General features: G+C 56.1%; 1 protein-coding gene across 1 annotated transcript; it reads left to right on the forward strand.

Moving 5' to 3' along the window:
* Positions 1 to 7,708: 7,708 nt before the first annotated feature.
* BCAN (brevican) lies at positions 7,709 to 20,768 on the forward strand (the record flags this gene model as incomplete). Its single annotated transcript, XM_079698759.1, has 13 exons — positions 7,709 to 7,799; positions 8,509 to 8,883; positions 9,187 to 9,361; positions 9,649 to 9,776; positions 10,266 to 10,559; positions 12,539 to 12,772; positions 13,336 to 13,986; positions 17,477 to 17,584; positions 18,316 to 18,474; positions 19,088 to 19,170; positions 19,534 to 19,678; positions 20,145 to 20,335; positions 20,661 to 20,768. 13 exons carry the CDS (start codon positions 7,709 to 7,711, stop codon positions 20,766 to 20,768), a joined length of 2,742 nt encoding a protein of 913 aa, XP_079554885.1.
* Between the last annotated feature and the right edge of the window lie 1,227 nt (positions 20,769 to 21,995).

The following is a 21,995-nucleotide window of genomic DNA, read 5'->3' on the forward strand; positions in this document are numbered from 1 at the left end:
TGGAAAATTCTCCAGGGCCCAGGAGGCTGGGAGACAGCCAGCTGGGCTGCACATGGAAGGGGGAGGAGAGCTGGGCCCACCTCCTTCCTTCTCTCTTCTCTCCACCTCCTCCATTTTCTCTCCCCTGAGAGAGACAGCTGTGGGCCCTGGCAAGAACCCAGGCCTGGGAGTTGGGAGACCTGGGTTTTGGTCATGTCAGTTACATACCATGTGACCCTAGACGTTCACTTCACCACTTGGGTCTCAGTTTCCTCACCAGAAGATACCTAAGGTTACCTGAGACATTCTCCTCCTGTTACTGGGGCAGGAAGTTCTACTTAAGATCTGACTTTCATTCTTCCTGCTTCCATTGATCCTGTTTGCTTTCAGCCAGTCCCTGAGGATCTCTTTCTGAATCCTAGAGGGGAAGGTCTTAGATCTCATCTCTTCTCAAAAAGAGGATAGAAATGGGGAGTGGGGGAGATTGTCACATGGCCATGGGTCAAGATGCAAGTAAAGAAAGTCCCTGATCAGAAATTGGCAGATCAAGTGCAGGTTAGACTTCGGTATGAATATTCACAGCTAGAAATACTGGAAAGTCTTGGGGAGGTGCTCATTTCCTCCCCTGGGAAATCCTTGGGAAAGGACTCCTCTCTCAAATAATGAGCACTCTATCCCATTCACAGGGGAGTGGCCCACTGACCTCCTGGCCAAGAGATCTGGTGCAGATTAGGGTGTGTGTGTATGACTATTAAAGGAAAAGAATTAGATTTTGTTGCTGTACACCTGAAACTAACACAACATTGTAAATCAACTTTACTTCAATTAAAAAAATAAAATAAAATAAAAAATAATTAGGGGGCTTCCCTGGTGGCGCAGTGGTTGAGAGTCCGCTTGCCGATGCAAGGGGTACGGGTTCGTGCCCCGGTCCGGGAAGATCCCACATGCCGTGGAGCGGCTGGGCCCGTGAGCCATGGCCGCTGAGTCTGCGCGTCCGGAGCCTGTGATCCACAACGGGAGAGGCCACAGCAGTGAGAGGCCCGCGTACCACCAAAAAAAAAAAAAAAAAAAAAAAATTTGATTTGGCTGAGCCTAAGCCATGGGCCACGTGCCTCCCTTACCCAGCTCAAGTGCAGTACATGTTACCCAATGCAGCAGATACTCTTCAGCCTGTTGTATAGAAGAAACTGTTCCAGAGAAACAAAGACCTTCCCAAGGTTTTGCCACTGCAAATGGCAGAACGGGAGTTTGACCTCAGTGCGCATGACTCCAGAGTCCTGTTCTCATCAAGATCTTCACAGCAGCAGTTCACTGTTCTCTCACCAGGTCTGGTTTCCCACCAGGGGTCTGCCTCTTGGAACAGACTGTCTGGTACCAGCCCTTGTCCAGACGCAGGTGCTGCTGGAGGATGGATTCCTCCAGGGCACCAAAATGTGTGCCCACATTTCTAGTCACACGGGAAGGTGGCAAGGAAAGTCACTTTCTCTGTCTTTTCTGGTCACAGCCAGGTTTCCCCGACGCAAGAATTGTCGTTACATGTGAGCCACCACTGGGATTGAATTTCAGCCACTCAGTTGCATGGTTCTGCCTGGCTGGGCTCAAGCCCCATCGAGCCCATGTAGAGACAAGCCTAAGTGGGGGTTAGGCTGGATGCGGGCACCGATGCTGAGACTGTCTCTCAGCTTGGGGATGCAAGGTCTGAGGAAAGCAAAGGGAGGTCCTAGGTCTGCCCAGGCATTGCCTAGATCTGTCCCCAGAGGCATTCTCAGATCCCTCACCCTGACTAAGGAACGTGGGGCAGCATTCCCAAGGCCTAAAATAGTGCCTGATCCATAGCAGACATTCAGTTAGTATTTGTTTAATGAAATGAATAAACTGAGGTCTCTTTCTCCCCAAACTCCCCAGACATCTTGTCCTGTCCCCTTCAGTCTTGCATCCCTGCCTGGGGCATGTCTCTTACTGAGGGACCTTACCACCCACGTTCCCCAGGTCTTCTTGTCCCATCTCTCCAATAGATGGGTCTGTGCGGAGGGCCCAGAATTCTACCTTTAGGTCCTCAAGAATTTGGGGAGGAGGGTTTTTGTTTGGGGGGAGAGGGTTGGTTTTTGTGTGTGTGTGTGTGTGTGTGTGTGAGCTTCTCGAGTCCTTTGGAACCAAGTTCACAGCACTGTGAGTGGAAGCCCAGGCAGTGGAAGCCTAGGCAGTGGTGAGTGGGGCAGTTGGGGCATCCACTAGAGGGCAGTCCAGAATTTCCATACAAGACGGACTTGGGTGAGTCTAGATGGATGGACATGGACCTGCCTTGAGGCTGCATTTGCATTGCAGGCACCCCACTTTACTTGGGATATTTTGGGGGTGCTGTTAGAGATTGTGTAGATCAAAGTCCCTGACAAGCTATCCTTGATGCCATCATTGGTATCCAGGGGAGAGAATCCAGGCGTCTGGCTGTCCTGCCCACAGTCTGTGCCATGGCCTTTGCCTGGGATCCCAGGAGGGAGGAGGGAGAGGGAAAGAGAGCCTGGGAAAGAAGAGGCAAGGAGAGGCCCTGGAGCTGTGGAGGGGGGTGTCATTGGTATTCTGGGCTCTGAGGAGTCCCCAGCGGCTGGGCAGCACTCAAGGCCCACCCCCTGGCACCAGGCTGTGCATTCATCAGCGACAGCTCTGGCCAGTGGGCCCTCTGGGCTCCCAGCAACGCCTGCATTTTGCACATTGGTTTGCATGACCAGTAATGACCATTCACAGTGCCACATTCCCCCCTCCATGTCTAGAGAGTTCCTTGCTTTGCTTAACCCATGAATCTGCTGCCTAACCTCCATCCCTCCAGCTGCAAAGTCAGCTCCTCCTCTGTGCAGGGAGTGGGAGCACCACAGAAGACAAAACCCAATCAGAGCTTCCTCCAGGGAGGTGGCTAAGGTCATTTGCACCTGATCCTGCCTCCAAAAAAGAGACTCCCTCCCCCATTTATACGTGCGTGTGATGTCTCTCCAGAAGCAAAGCCTCCCTCCCATTCTCCCTTCATCCTTTTCCCTACTGTCTGAGTCCCTCCTCCTCTCCCCTTGACCAACGGGAAGTCCTTCCGACTGTCTAACTTCCATCCCTCCGGCTGCAACATCATCCTCTAGCTCGGCGAGCGCTCCCTGCCCGCCCCTTCTGCCCTCCCTCCCTCCCTCCTCCAAGTCATCGGCTTCTCATCCCCAGGACGCTGTCCTACTTCTCTCGTCCTTGCTCTCGCGGCTGCCGCCTCCGGGAACCGACGCAGAGAAGGCAGCGGGTCCCGTGATCTTCCCGAGCCCCCCGCGTTCCCAGCCCGAGGGCGGGGGCAGCCTCGAGGAAGGGCGGGGCGGGGCGGGGGCGGGGCGGGGGCGGGGGGGAAAGAAAGGGGGTTTTGTGAGGCGCCCGGCCGCCCGGCGCCCTCTTTCGAGCGTCCTGCGGGCCCAGCCTCTGCTCGCGCCCGCGCAGTCCCCGCCGCAGTCTCGGCTGCAGCTGCGGGACCGAGCCGTGGACGCGGAGGAGACCCCCGGAGGAGGCAGCAAACTTCGCGGTGCCGCACGCCCACCCCGGTCCTCCGCCTCCCGCCGGTAGGTGAGTGCGACCGCATCCCAGACCTGGGAGGGAGAGAGAAGGGAGCGACCCCCGGCTGCCCTGTGGTCCGCGCCCCCGACCCCTCAGGCCTTGCCTCGCGTGGCGCCGGCGCACCCAACCCGCCGACCCCTGACAACTCGGCGAGGTCCGCTGTCGGCCAGCCCGGAGCGCCTACGGCCCCTGCTGCCGTCCTGCCATCTCCAGCTCTGCCTCCCAGCTCTGCCGCTGGCACCCCCATTGCTGTTTGCAGCCTGACCCGCAGCCCCCTTGAGTCCGCGGGCTAATTGGAACGCCCCTCTGGGTCCTTGCGTCTTCCCTGCTGCTGCGGGCTCCAGTCCCAGCACCACCGCCCGAGATTTCCGACCTTGTCCTGGGCAGGGCGGCGGCGGTTCGAGTCAGCCCCCGACTCTGTACCCACCGTGCAGGCAGCACCGCGGGAAGAGCCGCGGCCGGCCACCCTAGGGGTACCTTCCCGGAGCCCGCAGGACAGCAAACAGGAGCCGCTGTTGTGGGTGGCGCCGGGCGCCTACTGGAGCTGGAATCCCAACTCTGCCACTTACTTGCTGTGTGACCTTGGGCAAGTTAGTTCACCTCCCTGAACCTCGGATTCCTCATCGATGTAATGCCTAATCTGTATTTTTCTCAAAGTTGAGGTTATACATGGGAAGCATTTAGTAAGAGGCCTGGCTCAAGTAGATGGTCAGGAACTGTCAGCTGGAATTCCAGTTACCACTCCTGCTTTCCTTCCTAGCACTGCTGTTGGGCCGGGAACCCCTCTCCCCCCAGGTACTTCCATATCCCCTTCCTATCAGAATAGCTCTGCCCACTTGGTTCTAACAGGACCAAGATTTGCCATCAGTTTTGTTAGCACCATTCATATCTGCATTAGTTCTATTCCAGATAATACCAGTGAGATCAAGGGACAATGATCTAACCCATAGAACCACTCCCAGTATTACCAGTGCCTGTATTGTCATGGCTAACTTTGCTGTTGATAACAGCATCATCCACATTTCAGATTTTATACTAGGAGGAGTTACAATAGCTCAGCTGACGATGTTGCTAATCATATTGTTAGTTGTGCTTCCAATAAATAGGACTATTTATATTGTTACCGCAATTACTTCTGCAGGCCCTGCTAAGGCCTCACTGATATTGTGTAGGTTCCTGTTGCCCCTCACACAGCCACTAAGGGGATAGCTGAAAGCTTCCCTCCTGCTGTGACTGAAGCTCTGGCCTCTTGTGCATCCCTGCTCACCCTGCTGAGTGCTGGAGCTCAGATCCCATGGGGCAGACCTTGAACTGCCAGCTGGTGGGCATTCAGCATAGAGATGGTGGGCATTGGGTATGTGTGCATAGGTGCATGCACATGCATGCGTGTGCGTGTGCACACACACACACAGCTTGGTCTTGATTCTCTGTGCGCTGGGTTTTTGAAGGCTGTGAGGGGATAGACATCCATGGTCAGACAGGAATGATAATGTAACAAGAGGGAAGTTTCCTGAACAGCTGGGGAAACTCAAGACAAGGGGAGAAATCCAGAGTCTGTATCAGAGGGATGGTGTGGCATCAGGGAAAGGGACAGGGAGACTGCTGAGCTCTTGAGGATAGAGATGAAGTGGTGGTGTGTCCTGCTCTGGAGGATGAGAAGATGGAGTGGAGGTGGGTGGGTGTGTGCCATGGAGACCAAGGCTTGGATCCTTGAGTCTGAGTCTGGTACCAGAGGAGGGGATGCCTAAGTTTTCTCAGGACTCCTAGCTATACCAGGAAGGGGCTGAGGCCCAAGCTTGGTGTGATTGGTGTGGGGTTGGGAGGTGTGCAGAACTCTGACTGTGAGAACCACACAATCAGGCCCACTCTCTTGGCCCCTCTGGTCAGTGACTCCAAATCTTGGAGGTGAGGGTGGGATACCCTCTATGATTCAGGGCATCCAGGTCCTCATCAGACTCAGACTTTCTCCCTTCATTCCCCCACTTACATAACAGAGGTGAAAGGTGGGGTCTAGAGTGTTGGCCCCAGAGTGGCTCCAACTATATGGGTTTCTGGGCCGCCCATCAGAGAGCTGTGAGTAGCTCCAGCTCCAGCCCAGGGTGAGGAGAGGGAAGGCGCCAGAAAGGGGTCTGGCTTAGGACCTGGCACAGCTCAAATGCATGGCAAACAGTCTCCCAAGCACCCGGCAGGCACTGGCTGTTCATACCAAATGGTCCCCACTCCAATCCCAGAAAGCAGTCCTCTCAAGTGCCCCCATGCCCAGAGTTGGTCTCACACCCTCTGACTGGGCCCCATCAAGAACCTCCTCCCTCTCAAAGGTCGAAGAGAGGCCCTGGGCATCTGGCTTCTGCCACTCCTCCCCCACCTCGGACCTTGAGGGAATGATGCCCAGACACAATGGGGGAAATGGATGTTACCATGGTGGGGAGGCATCCTTAGGAGGATCTGGGATCCTTCAGAGGATCTGGGAGAAGAGGGAAATTTCCCATCAGCTCAGGCTCAGAAAAGGGCGGACATGTACGAAGGCAGAGCCTGAGTGGTCAGGGAAGATGGAAGTGGAACAATGGGCCTGAAGTGGGAATGAGTAGACAGCAGGAATAAGCCTGATGTCTAGGAAGCCTTGCCTGCAGTCTAACCTTCATCTCTTGCTGTACCATTGGCCTATTCCATGGCAGCCTTGGCTCTCCATGCTCTTTTGAGTCTAAGCCAACCATTAAAGATGACGTTGGCTCTGCAGCCTTCCTTCCTGGGGGCACACTGGCCTGGTGCCTGACTTGGTTTCACTGGGGACTCAGGTTCAATCCCTCTCTGGACCCATTTCTCAATGTCCCACCCCCATCCCTCCATTATGAGAGTGTAAGAGCTTTGAGATCTTCAGAAGAATAGTTCAAGCTCTCAGAGCTTCTGATGGCCAAGGGCAGGAGGGAAATGGTCCTTTTCATTTATTCTCACACACCCCCCTTAGCCCACCCCCCAGCCTGGGGCTGGGGTGGGGGAAGGGAGAGGCTGGATGGAGGCCAGACTGGCAGAGACAGGAGCTTTGTCCCAGCTGGTTTCTGAGCCAGGAGATCCTGTGGGAAAGCCCGTGCCAGGCAGAAAGGAAAGACTGGGAGGAAGGAGGGAGAAAGCAGCCAAGGATGAGGGGGTGGAGGATGCTGGGGGGTAAAGAGAAGAGTTTCCTTATAAGTAATGGTGCAGTGGGGGGAGGTCAATGAGGGGTTGGGCTGGAGAGATATTGTTCATTGCCCAGGTTTAGTCTAGAAAGCCTTCCCAGAGGAGGCTAGGTGGGTATGGTACTCAGGAAGGAAGGGACAGGAAGGAAAGGTTGGAGGGGTACTGTGGGAGGAGGAAGGTTCAAAGAAGTCTGGTACTGGGAGGGGCAGAGGAGACTCAAGCATAATAGCACCCACAATTCATGCTATATGCTGTAAGCATTTATTGAGCTCTTACTGTGCGCAGGGTGCTATACATTTGTACAGGGTTTTTTGTTTGTTTTGTTTGTTTTTTGTTTTTGTTTTGTTTTGTTTTAGGATAAAAAGCACTCTCAAAGCCCATAGCCTCACGACAACCTGTGAGGTGGTAGTAATGGTGCTCCTTTACAAGTAAGAAAACAAAGGCTTAAAGAGGGTAAGGAACTTGCCTTAAGTCACACAGTGAGTTGACGGAGGACCCAGGTCTTGGTTCTGAATAAGAATCCCTTGGTGGGGGGACTTCCCTGGTGGCCGCAGTGGTTAAGAATCCTCCTGCCAGTGCAGGGGACACGGGTTCGAGCCCTGGTCCGGGGAGATCCCACATGCTGCGGAGCAACTAAGCCTGTGCGCCACAACTACTGAGCCTGCACTCTAGAGGCTGTGCTCCACAAGAGAAGCCACCGCAATGAGAAGCCCGCGCACTGCAACCAAGAGTAGCCCCCACTCGCCACAACTAGAGAAAGCCCACACGCAGCAACGAAGACCCAATGCAGCCAAACATAAATAAATAAATAAGAATCCCTTGTGGGGAGACAGAAACAGTGTTAATTAATAGTGAGGTGGGGGCAGTGGGCTTCTGGAGTCAGGATATGTGTGATCCATGTGGACGTGGTAGGGAGTCAGAAGTCCATCCTGAGGTCTAACCCCATCTTTCCTCCTCCATTCCCCCCACCTCATCCTGCAGCATGGCCCTACCATCTCTGCCCCTGCTGGCAACCCTGGCTCTGGCCTGGGTCCCTGTGGCCTTAGCTGATGCTCTGGAAGGAGACAGCTCAGGTAAGCAACCTTACTCAGGGTCACTGTCAGTCTCCTGCATCTCCCCTGTGGTAGGAAGGAGCCTCTTGTTCAGCCCTAACCAACCTCTGTCAGCCTTGAGGGACCCAGGGAGGAGACAGAATTGGGAGCATTGTTGGGGAGGATCAGGGCAGGGACACTTGAAAATAAGGGATGATTTGTGGGCCGCTGGTAGGGTGGCGGAATCTTGGGAGTAGGGCTGGGGAGGGGCACTAGGTGCATGGCTGCCAATCTCCAGGGTGGAGGATGGCTGACCCTTGGGGCACGATGAATGGGGCTGGGAGGCAGAACAGAGGTGGAATTGGGAGAAACCATGAAAGTGACTGAAGGGAACAGACTGGGAAACTTTGAGGACAAGGCTGCAGGACCCAGGGGGTGAGGTTAGAAGACCCTGGGGTGGGGGCCAGGGATCCTGGGGTGGTACTGGGAGACTCTGGGGGTGAATTTGACTGGGAGACTTTGTGGACCGGTCTGTAGACCGTGAGGGGTGGGCCTGGGGGACCTAGAGGTGGGTTTGCAGGACTCAGTGGGCCCGAGTCCAGGTTCCTGGGGGCGGGGTTACGAAAACCCCCGGCAAGGCCCGGGAATCCTAGGGCGGGGCATCGGGATCCTGGGGCGGGGCTCGGAAACCCTGGGGCGGGTCGCGGCAGATCCACAGCACGAAGTTCCAGCCGGCCCCGCCCGCCCACAGAGGACCGGGCTTTCCGCGTGCGCATAGCGGGTGATGCGCCGCTGCAGGGCGTGCTGGGCGGCGCCCTCACCATCCCGTGCCACGTTCACTACCTGCGGCCTCCGCCAAGCCGCCGGGCCGCGCAGGGCTCCCCCCGGGTCAAGTGGACCTTCCTGTCCGGCGGCCGGGAGGCCGAGGTGCTAGTGGCGCGGGGGCTACGCGTCAAGGTGAGCGAGGCCTACCGGTTCCGCGTGGCACTGCCTGCCTACCCAGCGTCACTCACCGATGTCTCCCTGGTGCTGAGCGAGCTGCGGCCCAACGACTCGGGCATCTACCGCTGCGAGGTGCAGCAGGGCATCGACGACAGCAGCGACGCTGTGGAGGTCAAGGTCAAAGGTGAGAGGGCAGAGATGGAGAGAGGTTCCCGGAGAGAGGGAGGGGAGCCCACAGTCTGAAGCGGAAGCAAACACCTAGACGGCACAGGCTGAGTTGGAAAAGGAGTGGGTAGCTACAGGCCTCTGTTACCTCCTTTCTCTCTTCAGGTGGAGGAAATTCTACCCACAGTCTAACTGAAGCCCCTCATGCTGTAGAGTGGGCGCAATTTGGACTTTACCCTTTGTGTACAGGGGATTGACAAGGAGGGGAAGGGGAAGTCAGTGTGCTGGGTGATCCTGCCTCAGGATCCTCTCTGCCCCTCAGGAGTCGTCTTTCTCTACCGGGAGGGATCTGCCCGCTATGCTTTCTCCTTCGCTGGGGCCCAGGAGGCCTGTGCCCGCATCGGAGCCCGAATCGCCACTCCGGAGCAACTCTATGCCGCCTATCTTGGGGGCTATGAACAGTGTGATGCTGGCTGGTTGTCCGACCAGACCGTGAGGTGGGCTGGGGCTGGGGCCCAGGAGCTTCTGGCTGTTTCTGAGGTGGGCTGTGGCCTCTGGTTCTGCCAGGGGCTGCCCGCTGCTGCCTCAGGATGCCCATATAGGGCTCCCTGCCTCTGGCGGATGAAGCTGGTGTTTGGAGGGTGGGTTAGGACCCCGCCTTGGTGGGGGGTGTGCATTTCTGCAGAGCTATAGGAGGACAATTGGCTGCACTGAAAAGCAATGTGATTCAGGAGGGTCACCGTGGGATGGCTCCCTGGTGAAGGCATTTGTACCCCATCCCCAGGTATCCCATCCAGACTCCACGAGAGGCCTGTTATGGAGACATGGATGGCTTCCCTGGGGTCCGGAACTATGGAGTGGTGGACCCGGACGACCTCTATGATGTCTACTGTTATGCTGAAGAACTAAATGGTGAGTGGGGGTAGGGAGTTCCCAGGGGAAGATCCCTCTCTCCAGTGCTGCCCATAGGTCCTCCTGGGCCTCTGCTGGGCCTTATCGTCCTTTATCGTCCTGTATTTAAGTGGGCAGCCAGCGGTAAGGAAACAGTCAGTGTCTCTCCTTCCAAACAATGTCATAGAGACAAGTTCATGGCCAAAGCCTCAGACAGGTGGTAGGAGACTGAGTTTGACTCTGCTGTTACCTGCTGTGCATCTCTCTACGTTTTAGTATCTCTGAGCCTCAGTTTCCTTCTTGGCAGAATTAGGAAGTTGGGCCAGATTCCTTTGAGCAATATTATCCATCCTAAGGTTCTATCAAGACTTCAATCCTATAAAGTAGTGTGATGGACTGCATGTCGCAGATGAGGAGACTGAGGCCCAGAGAAGCTTGCCCAGAGTCTCTGTGGGAGCCCAGGGTGGAAGGAGCTCCCTTCCTGGTAACCCAGCCTCTTCTTCTCCCCAGGAGAGCTGTTCCTGGGTGCCCCTCCAGACAAGCTGACATTGGAGGAGGCACGGGCGTACTGCCAGGAACGGGGTGCTAAGATTGCAACCACGGGCCAGCTGTATGCAGCCTGGGATGGTGGCCTGGACCGCTGCAGCCCAGGCTGGCTGGCTGATGGCAGTGTGCGCTACCCCATCGTCACACCCAGCCAGCGCTGTGGTGGGGGCCTCCCTGGTGTCAAGACTCTCTTCCTCTTCCCCAACCAGACCGGCTTCCCCAACAAGCACAGCCGCTTCAATGTCTACTGCTTCCGAGGTGAGCCCACCTCCCTGCAGAGGCTGAGACCAACCTCAGGGAGACAGAGTCGAGGCCTACACTCTTACCCCAGCCCCGACCAGTTTCTCTTGGGTCTTTGCCATTTGCCTCAAGGAGCTTTGGGTGGTGCTCAGCTTGTCACTTAGGGTTCTAATTCTGGTTGTGCCCTCTGACTTGGTCTTTATGGTCTCAAGGAGGGCTCACCTCGCTGCATCTCCTCACCTGCCTCCACACCAGTAGTCCCTGCCTTGTCTCTTCCTGTTGCAAAGCTGCCTCTCCCTTATTGGGCTGCCAAATATGTCTCCATCTCTGGTCAGCTCATGAGCAGACCAGAGATGACTGACATTCTCTGAATCCAATGAATGATCTGCTCCAGTTAACTAAATATGCTTCAGAGGGGTTTCCAGAACCTTCAGCTTGAAGGTGTCAGATTTTTACCACCAAATATTGAGGGACAGACATAATTCCCCCCACAGGGAGCAGGTTCTTAAAGACAGCTGAGTGTAGAGATGGCTTCCTGCCCACATCTTATATTGGGAGCTGGAGGGGAGGCAGTGCCTGTGACCCCCAGAGGCACAGGGCCCAGGCCAAGGATGACTGACAATCAGGGAGGCATTGCCATGGAGTACTGGAGTCCCTGCCCCAACTGTGAGCCTGCAGTACTGGTACAAGGGCTGGAGGCAGAAATGGAAAGAGAAGACACAGCCTTCTAGGAGCCCTTAGTCTGAAGGAGGAAGACACAGTTTCTGCCACGGGAGCCCCCAGTCTGACCAAAGACGAAATGCTTCACTCCCAGAGCAAGGAAAGACTGAGAGAAAAGTATTACTTCCCTTGGGACAGATCTCCAGATGGCTTTGGCCTGAGGCTGGGAGGGATGGGGAAGGGAAGTCCACAGGAAGACAGGTCCATCTGGAAAGACTTACTTGAACACAGATAATGATGATGATGATGATGATAATTATAATAATAGTAGCTAACACTTCAAGCACTGATTATAATTATGTCGCAAGCACTGTTCTGGAAAGAAATTGAAGGAGGAACTGAATCAGGAGAAGAGGGGAAGGAAGAGGATGACTATGGCTGGGAGCAGGTGGAGGGCAGAGGCAGGCAAGGGCACAGGTTTGCTTGTCTGGTATGAGAAAGGCTCACTGAAGCAGGTGACAAAGGCAGGATGTGCTGTCCTGTCTTGTCTGGCTGAACACAGGTGGCCCTCAGGGCTTTTCTTAGCCCAATTCCACCTTTGCTTCACTGGTTTTCTGCTCTTGGTTTCCTTCCCCTGGGACAAGGTAATTCATTCTAAAACTCTGGTTATTTGAAGAGAGCAGATCCTGGAAGGATGGGGTGGCCACTTGCCCTTTTGCCCCAACACCGAGATCATCAGGTAGTGATGGTTGACTGTCCTTCCTGTACTCTACCCTTCAGCTCTCCTGTGGTGATGGCAGCCTGTCCCCTTCCATTTCTAGAGTCTTAGGATGACTGGGATCTCTCAAACCTTACCCTAAAACCAGGGTCCCAAGGTGCTGAGGCCATTCTGTCCATCCTTCTGCCTCCGTCTCCTTACTCAAGGGATGACCTCTCTCTTGAGCCTTCCTTTACCATTCTATCTAAAGTAGTACTTCCCATCTCCTTACTAAACTTAATTGTTCTTTATATGGTAACATTATATGCTTATTTGTTTGTCTGTATCTAGAATATAAATTCCCTTGAGGGCAGGAAGCTTGCTGTTTTGCTCTGCACTGTGTCCTCAGTGCCCAGGAGAATGCTCGTCATGACACATAGCAGGCACTTGATTAATGCTTGAGGAATGAGTGATGAAGCCCCGGGGTGCTCCCTGGGCCCCATGGGTGCTCCGTAGGGAAGATGAGAGAGAATTAAGAGAATTCCGTGGTCTCTGAGTCTAACCCAGAACCCTCACATGCAGGCCTGTGAGGGCAGAGGCACCTCCTTAACCTCCCATTGGCACTTTCCTCCTGCCACAGACTCTACCCAGCCCTCTGCCATCCCTGAGGCCTCCAACCCAGCCTCTGACCTGGCCTCTGATGCACTGGAAGCCATTGTCACAGTGACAGAGACCCTGGAGGAACTGCAGCTGCCTCAGGAAGCTGTGGAGAGCGAGTCCCGGGGAGCCATCTACTCCATTCCCATTATGGAGGACGGAGCAGGTGGAAGCTCCACTCCAGAAGACCCAGCAGAGGCCCCTAGGACCCTCCTAGGTAACCTAAATCTCTTATCCTGGGGATGTCCGCACGTGGGAGAAGTTGGGGCGGATGGGGCAAGCCCAGGCTGAGGCCGGGGCTGTCGCTGCCATGATTCTACCCTGTCCTCTCTCAGCAGCACAGTCGTGCAAGGCACCTCTCCTGTTCCTCTCCCAACCTTTGCCTTTCCAGCAAATCCCACTCCCACATAGCTGGGTCTGGAGATGCTTGGACTAAGGAGCTGCCCTCTGGGAAGGAGGGATCTCCTTTCTTTGGTCTCTCCTCCCCCCTCACCTACCCAAAATAAACAGAATTTTAACAGACTGGGAGAGGGAGATGCAACCACCAGGTTTTCCTGGGCTAATGACAGCTCATAGAGCCTTCTCAAGTGTTGCCTCACTATTGCAGCTCCAGTTGAAATTCTTCTGGTGTGGAGCAAAGGCAGTTCCTCCCCAGGGCAGGCTCTTCCCTCTCCCCGAGGGCTCACCCTCCTCAGCCCCACCTTTCTCCCCTTCCCCTTCCTTCTTCCTGTCCTCTGGTGGGTGCTGTCCCTGGTGCTGAATCATCTGTGCTTTGCCTAGAATTTGAAACCCAATCCATTGTACCTCCCCTGGGGTCCTCAGAAGAGGAAGGCAAGGTGTTGGAGGAAGAAGAGACATACAAGGATGAAGAAGAGAAAGAAGAGGAAGAAGAAGAAGAGGAGGAGGTGGAGGACGAGGCCCTGTGGGCCTGGCCCAGTGAGCTCAGCAGCCTGGACCCAGAGGCCCCTCTCCCCACTGAGCTGGCTCCAGAGGAGTCACTCTCCCAGGCATCCCCACCAGCGAGGGCAGTCCTGCAGCCTGATGCATCACCACCTCCCTATGGAGAGCCAGAGGTTCCCAGGCCTCCAACGGTCCTTGGACCACCCACTGAGACCCTGCCCACTCCCAGGGAGGGGAACCTGGCATCCCCATCACCTTCCACTCCGGTTGGGGCCAGAGAGATAGGGGAGGAGACTGGGGGTCCTGAGCTGTCTGGGGTCCCTCGAGGAGAGAGTGAGGAGACGGGGAGCTCCGAGGATGCCCCTTCCCTGCTTCCAGCCACACGGGTCCCTGAGGGTACCAGGGATCTGGAGACCCCTTCTGAAGAGAATTCTGGAAGAACTGTCCCAGCAGGGACTTCAGTGCATGCCCAGCCGGTGCTGCCCACTGACAGTGCCAGCCGTGGTGGAGTGGCCGTGGCCCCCTCATCAGGTAACTTTGCCCAAGGCTCAGCCTCCCTCTTTATCCTCCTCCTCTTTCTCCCCCTGCAGCTCTGGATCACCTGACCTATAGTCCTTTAACCCACCATTGCCCCAGACTCTCTTGTCCTTTGCCTACCCACCTCTACTTGTGGGCTTCCAATCTTGGATACCCCACCTTGTGACTTCCATTCCAGCTCTCTGAGTCCTCACCCTGTAACCCCCAACTCCATGACTCCCACCCTGTGACCCTATCCCTGTTTCTGAAATCCACACTGTGACCCCCAACCCTACCACCAAACACCTGGAACTTTTTCCTACCCTCGGCTCTCTACCTGTGACTCACATCTCACTGGCCCCACAGAGGACCCTCCTGCCTTGTTCAGTGGGTGCCCTCATTGCCTTTTGAGTTCTTCAAGGCCCAGGCCCATCCTCCACTGCTCCCTCCCCCTCCTGTGTGCCACCTCCCTTCAGCTGCCTCCCACTGATATCAGGGAAGCCCGGGATCCCATGCCCACCCCTCAACCTTTGGGGTCCAGGAGAGCCCTATCCCCACAGAGCCTTAAGCAACTACTTCTGTGAAGTACTTTTTTCGACTGTTTCATGGAAACAAGCCTTGGAAATAAATCTCTATTAAACCGCTTTATAACCAAAACTCTGGCACCCTCTGTCTCCACCCCCAGCTGTTTGCCCCTTTCATTCCATGGAGTTGTGTCCTGGGTACCTCTTTGATGGTTCTTTTGGTGCCATCTCTCTCTCTGTGTCTCTCTTTCTCCCCCTGGGTCTTTGTGTGTCTTTGTGCCTCTTCCTTTTCCATCTTCAGCCTGCACCCTTTCCTGTCCTAGCAGTCTAACAGCCCCTGCTGTTCCCTTGTCCTCTCCTCAGGCCTGTCTCCACCTTCCTTCCTGACTGCTGAGATCCCAAATCTGACTGTACACTTTACCCCAGAGAAGTCTTTGTCTGTCAGTCTGCGGGAGTGCTGGGAGTTGTAGTCCCTCGCTCCTGATGGAGAGAAACCTCTGCAGGCCAGAGTGTGTGTGTGTGTGTGTGTGTGGTGTGTGTACACGTGTCCCTTTGTATTCATTTCTGATCCATCTTGATGGCTCCCATCTAGAGCCATACATACAGAGGACTGACAGAGAAAGCCCCTCTTAGCATGAAGGCCATTCCCTGGTGTCCAGGTGCCCCAAGGCCCCGTTCCCCTCCCCCACATATCAGCAGGGGAATGGTATCTCGCTTTCATCCCACTGCCCGTGGCTTCCCCCTCCTCCACTAACTCCTGCACTAATGACCACCCTCACCCACTATTTCACCCTTCCTGAACCCAAAGGATCTCAAGGTTCCTATTGCTGGAGAAGAAACAAATCAGGAGGGGAGGATGGAGAGTGTGGAGGGAGGGGGAATGGGGAGTTAGGTTCTGGGGTCTGAGAGGAAGAAGCCCTATCTATTCAGTGAAGGTTGAGCTTCCAAATGGAGATCTCTGGAGAAGGCTGGGACCCTCCTAGTCCCAGGGCCATTCTCCTAGATGGCCCAGGGTGGGCTAGGGGGCTCTGCATCACACCTAGGCTCCCTCATTTCAACTACTGGCTCCCTGCCCAGCTGACCTTGCAAGAGTTCAGTGCTGTGGGGTGAGGAGGGGCTTTGGTGGGAGAGGGACACCATTGGAAGTATCTGCGGTGTCTTAGTTACCCCACCTGGGGGATGAGTGAGAGGTCCTCCAGCCTGCTACTGCAGCAGTAAGGAAGGAAGAACTTTCTGTTTGTGTATAGTAGTTGATCCAAAAGGGGGGAGGTGGAAGAACAGAAAGTCTCAAGAGGAGTTCCTTCACCGCCAACACCCGCCCCCCACCATCCTGGTTCAGGTTCTGCCACCCACAGCCAGGGGGAGGGACCTATGGCTTGGGTATGGCCCCAGGGACCAAGTTTGAGAGTCTTTGGCCCCCAGGGTTAGGGGGTTGGACAGAGAGGATCACGGGAGGAGCAGGAAAGTGTGAGGAAAGGAAGGGGGTTCAGGACTCCTACCCTCCATAGGACCTGGTCCTTAAAGGGTTAAATAAAACACTTCCTCTCCTTGCTTTGCCCTAGGAGGTAGAAGTACCAGCTTGAAAGAAACTGTTGGCAGAGGGGGTGATGGCAGAGGGGGTGATGACAGGGGGAGTGGTGTTGGAACAGCTGATTCATTTTACCCAAAACAGCTAGGTCATCCCAGCAAAATTCTTTGAATCACCTCCAGCTTCTCCTCCCCCCACCTCTGCTCTGATCCCCACCAGGCAGTGGGATCTTGGGCCAGAGTAAAGCACTGTGGGCATGGGCCTTGGCTGCTAGGAGTGGATGGCTTGGTCTGAGGGGTCCTGCCCAGTGCTGGGCCGAGAACCCTGACCTGCTCTGTCAGTCTGTGGGGCCATCATCTCCGGGTCATCTGGATCAGAAAGGAGTAGAATCTGACAGCCCCTTCAGCACCTAGGCCCAGTCTACAGGCAGCCACCCAAGATCATGAGAGAGAGTCCAGAAGAGAAGGCAGATGGCCTAGCCAGACGGAGCTGGATCTAGACAACAGATTGCAGGCCTTCAGAGTAGTGTGTTAGTCCAAGAAGACTGCCTGGAGGAGAGGGGGCCAGAAGGAAGGAACAAAATGGACTGAAGGGGTTTCTAGGCTGGAGAACCTGCAGGAGGCCCCAAGTGGAGGGGGAAAGGGGAGCCTGGTAATGGGGGGAGAGTCCTGGGGAGATAAGAAGGGGAGGCAAAGAGGTTGGATGCTGTTGACAGAGTGTGTGGAGCCAGTGCTACAGGACAGTGGGAGCTGCTGCAGCTCCATTCCTGGGAAGGGTTGGGGGGGCGAGGGAGTAGGGCATAGAGTGAGGGAAGTGCATTGGATCTTCACTAAGAGCTTCTGGGCCTGGCTCTGCCCAGTGGACAGCAGGAGGAATGGTTAGCTCCCTCCTAGACCACCCCCGTATAAGGTCCCAGAAGCAGGAAATGACAGGCCATACCTCACTGTTGCTATGGTGACTCTCCTCTCCTTCAGTTCCACCCAGCCCACCTAGACTACACAGAACTGTGCTAGGACCTGGCACAATGACAAGGGGTGGTGGACTAAACTCTAGGCCTAGAGAGGTAAAGTGACTGGCTCAATGTACCCGGCAGATCCAGGAGCTAGGTAAGAGTCCAGGACGCGTGACTGACAGCCCAGTATCTTTCCCCTTAGTGGGGTTAAACCCTGAAGGCCTTCCTGGACACTCCTCTCGGCCCCTGTTAGACGTGGCCCACACTGGTGGGCATGACAATGACGAGCACTGGGCTGAGCCAGTGCTGAAGTGGGGGACAGTGAGGAGGGGAAAAACCCAGAACTCAGGTCTGGGCTGTGACCAGAGGCAGGCTCCAGGGAGAACACTTAGGGTGCTGTGATAGCCCCCAGGACAAGGGGGTCAGGGCTGGGACCCCTGAACCCCGTGCTGCAGAGCTGTGCTCCCCTGGCCCCCCACCTCACACCTCTCTCCCTCTCAGGTTACTGTGTCCCCAGCCCCTGCCACAATGGTGGGACGTGCTTGGAGGAGGAGGAGGGGGTCCGCTGCCTATGTTTGCCTGGCTATGGGGGGGACCTGTGCGATGTTGGTGAGTGTGCTGAGGGGCAGTGGTGGGGGGAGAGCTGAAGCCTAGACCCTGCCACAACGCGCTAGTTCCAGGGGGGTGGGACGGGACACTGGTTTTGGCCTTGCCATTAATGAATTTCCATTTGTTGTTGTCGTTGGATGCACCCCGCAGCTTGTGGGATCTTAGTTCCCTGACCAGGGACTGAACCTGGGCCTCCTGCAGTGGAAGCACGGGAAAAGAGTCCCCATTTCAGACAAATCACATAACTTCTCTGAGCCCTCCCCTCAATTTCCTCATCTGTTAAGTGGAATCAAAAATGACTCTCGGGCTTCCCTGGTGGCGCAGTGGTTGAGAGTCCGCCTGCCGATGCAGGGGACACGGGTTCGTGCCCCGGTCCGGGAAGATCCCACATACCGCGGAGCGGCTGGGCCCGTGAGCCATGGCCGATGAGCCTGCGCGTCCGGAGCCTGTGCTCCGCAACGGGAGAGGCCACAGCAGTGAGAGGCCCGCGTACCGCAAAAAAAAAAAAAAAAAAAAAAGACACCCCCCCCAACCCCCACCCCCGCCTCCAACCAGGGCCCTTCCAGCTCCTAGCCGCTCCTTCTCTACTCTCTCTTTGGCACCGCCCTCCTACACTTAGTCCCGCCCCCTCGGTCTGAGGTGGTGGGAGGAGCCCAGTCCCTGTCTGGGGACCCAGCCTCTCAGAGTTTCGGGGTCCTCCCGCCTAAGCTGCCTGCCCTTCTGTGTCCTAGGCCTCCGCTTCTGCAGCCCCGGCTGGGACGCCTTCCAGGGCGCCTGCTACAAGCACTTTTCCACACGAAGGAGCTGGGAGGAGGCGGAGAACAAGTGCCGGATGTACGGCGCGCACCTGGCCAGCATCAGCACGCCGGAGGAACAGGACTTCATCAACAGTGGGCTGGGGACAAGGCGGGAGGCGACCCTCGTCACCTGTTCTCTCACTCACACACTCACTCATCAATCAATCAATCAATTAATGAGTGTGCTAATTAACTCCCTTATACATTAATTGAAGTATTCATTACTTGGTTTACCTCATTCATTCATTCATTCACTTTTCTTTCCTCTCTCCCTCCTTCCCACTCCACACGTGGGTAGTGGGGCTTCAGGCAGGGGAAGGCTGAGATTCGCGCAGGAAATAATCCTGCATCAGCCTGGCGGTTGCTTGGGGGCTTATCTTTAGTCGCTCCCCACCTCCCTGGCTCTCCTGCCTCCGTCTACTCTCCCCGACTCTGACCTTGCTGAAAGTTTTTATTTTTTCCAGAGTTTCCCTTTTCTAGCCCTGGTGATATTTTTCTTCTTCCCTCACCCCCCACGCCCCTGCCTTCCATCCCGCCCTTGTGCAGATGTTGGAGGGATAAGGATACCGGGAAGCGTGGATGTGGGGTTGCGGGAAGGACTTCCCCCCGCGAGCACCCACAGACAGCCCGATGACAGGGAATGGCCGCCATCTGCTGGCAGCGAAGCTCACTGCACACCTTCGTCTCCCCTGCGGTTCTTCCCCAGATCGATACCGGGAGTACCAGTGGATCGGGCTCAATGACAGGACCATCGAAGGCGATTTCCTGTGGTCAGATGGCGTCTCCCTGGTGAGAGGTTCCGGCCGCCCCTCACGCCGTCTAGGTCGCTTCTTCGAAGCGTTTCTGCCCTCTACCCCCAATAACCCCCATCCCTCCCTCTCCTTTTACTGGCCCCTTACCTTTCCCTCTTCCTGGCCCTCCTCCATTCCTTGTGTCCCCTTCTCTTCTCTTCTGGTTCCCATTATCCTTCCCCCCAAAGCCCCTGACATCTTCTTTCTCCTCTGGGTCCCCTACTCCCCATCCCTCTAGCCTTCCCTCGCCTGGTGCCCCTCCCCCACCCCCTTCTCCTCAGGTCCTCCAGTTCCATTCCTCCCAGTGCTCCTGGGGCTGGAGCTCCTCACCACCTCCTCCATCCTCCCCCCACCCTCCCAGCTCTATGAGAACTGGAACCCTGGGCAGCCAGACAGCTACTTCCTGTCCGGAGAGAACTGCGTGGTTATGGTGTGGCACGATCAGGGACAATGGAGTGATGTGCCCTGCAACTACCACCTGTCCTACACCTGCAAGATGGGGCTGGGTGAGGGCGGGTGAGGGGGAGGAGGGGTGGGGGCTAGAGAACCCTGGAACCGATGTGTGTGCCGAAGGAGGGTGCAAAGCTACACAGAGAAGTCAGAAATGTGTCCTGGGCCATGGGCATGGGTGGGATAGCAAACTGACAGGTCCATGTGGAACCCTTACTCTTTATTATTTATTTATTTGGTTGCACCAGGTCTTAGTTGCGGCCGGTGGGCTCCTTAGTTGTGGCGTGCGATCTCTTAGTTGCAGCATGCATATGGGATCTAGTTCCCTGACCAGGGGTTGAACCTGGGCTCCCTGCATTGGGAGCTCAGAGTCCCAACCACTGCGCCGCCAGGGAAGTCCCCGGAACCCGTGCTCTTTTTGTGTGTCAGGTTATGGCCTACTCCTCTCCTCCTTCATCCCAATTCTGGGAACTGTTACCCCCAGAGCCCGGCTCCCAGTTCCTGACTGTGTCCCCCCTGCAGTGTCCTGTGGCCCCCCACCAGAGCTGCCCCTGGCTCGAGTATTTGGCCGTCCACGGCTGCGCTATGAAGTAGACACAGTGCTTCGTTACCGGTGCCAGGAGGGGCTGGCCCAGCGCAACCTACCACTGATCCGCTGCCAGGAGAATGGTCGCTGGGAGCCCCCCCAGATCTCCTGTGTGCCCCGCAGGCCTGTGAGTGCCAGGAGGAGGCAGGTGGGGGGCACTAGCCAACACAACCCTGGGCTCCAGTCCTAGCTCTGTCCATCACTGGCTGTGTAATCTTGGAGTTATCACTACCCCTTTCTGGGGCAAAGAGGAGGTGGGCTGAATGCTCCGGGGTCCCCTTCAGTGCTGCTCTCTGAGAATATGCAGCCACACTCTGGGCTCTTAAGGGCTGAGCCAGGGAAAGTGTTTTGATGAGGTCAGAGGTCAAGGAGCAAGAACACCAGAGGGCAGGCTCTGAGAAGAGAGGAGGAGGAGCCCAAGGGTGGAGGGTGAGTGTGTGTGTCTTTCCCAGGCTCGAGCTCTGCGCCCAATAAAAGCCCCAGAAGGACATCAGAGGAGGCTCCTGGGGAGCTGGAAGGCACGGTTGACACCCCCTCCCAATCCCGCTCCAGGTCCCTAAGGGTCAAGGCCCCCAGCACTGCGCTCTGCCCCCAACCCTCCCTCGAACCCATGCTTTTCCCATCACAGGGAGTGACAACGAGAGGGGTGGAGCTGAAGTCCAGGTGCTAGTGCCTGGAGGGGCTTCTGTGAAATACCTGGGTAGCTCCAACCCTGCCTTAGGCTCTCTCACCCCTATCCTGGGCATCAGGTTTTTCCCTCAGGGCCTTGAATAGGTCCCTAAGTGCCTCAACTGCCCTCTCCTTGCCAGCCATTCTGTCCTCTCCATTCCCCTGGGGGGCACTGTGCCCACTCATTCTCGGTTTTCCAAGAGAATGGGTTCGCAGGATGGAGTACCTGTAAAACCAGCAGGAAATAAAGCTGCATTTGAGCCCAAACAAGTTTGATGCCTCTGTGTGTGTGAGAGAGAAAAGTGGAGTTGGGCCGGGCCTCACAGGATAAATAGACCTTCTGTGTTTATGAGCTTCTGGAGGTCAGAGAAGTCCTCAAGATGTCAGTGCCTGATATAAGAGTGCCTGGCACAGAATAGCTGCCCAGTAAGTATTTATGGAATGAATACGCCCACGGGGGTTGGGGAACAGCATAAGGATATTTAGAAGAAGCTGGAGTGCCCAGAGTGTCCAGTCAAGCAGACCTGGAGAAGTTCAGTCTGGGAAGGAAGAGGGGCTGAGAGCCCAGAGAGGAAGGCAGAGAGGTGGGTGCTTTGGTGTCCCCATTCCGAGGTTCCAGAGGGGGATTCTCCCAGGGGGTGTGAGGGTGAAGGGAACGCAGAGGGTTAGGCTTCAAGAAGGCTTACTTTCAGCAGAAGAAGCAGAGATGCAGGAACAAGGAAACAAGGGCAACGGAGAGACCCGCAGCCCGGCCGCGGGCAGGGATCTGGGGAACGACCTGTGAGGCCCGTAGGCTGTGGTCAGCAGAGGGCGCTGCGGCTGCAGGCACGTCAGCCTGAGAGTGCCGTGTGCGCGTGCGTGAGTGGAGCCGAACTGGAGGAGTCCCAGGACACCGCCAGGGAGCGCTGGGGTCTGTCTTTCTGAGGAGCCCAGGGAAGGGAAGCGGGTTGCGGCCTGTGGGGCGGGAGGAAGGTAGGACTTCCGGCCAGGCTGAGCTGGCCCTGGGGTCTGTGAGTCAGCGGAGATTGAGATGATGAGGTCACTCTCTGAATACTGGAGAGAGAATGATCAGCTGCGCGCGCGCGGGATGTGTGTGTGTGTGTGTGTGTGTGTGTGTG

Source organism: Hyperoodon ampullatus (assembly GCF_949752795.1).
Source record: "Hyperoodon ampullatus genome assembly, chromosome: 2".
Taxonomy (NCBI): domain Eukaryota; kingdom Metazoa; phylum Chordata; class Mammalia; order Artiodactyla; family Ziphiidae; genus Hyperoodon; species Hyperoodon ampullatus.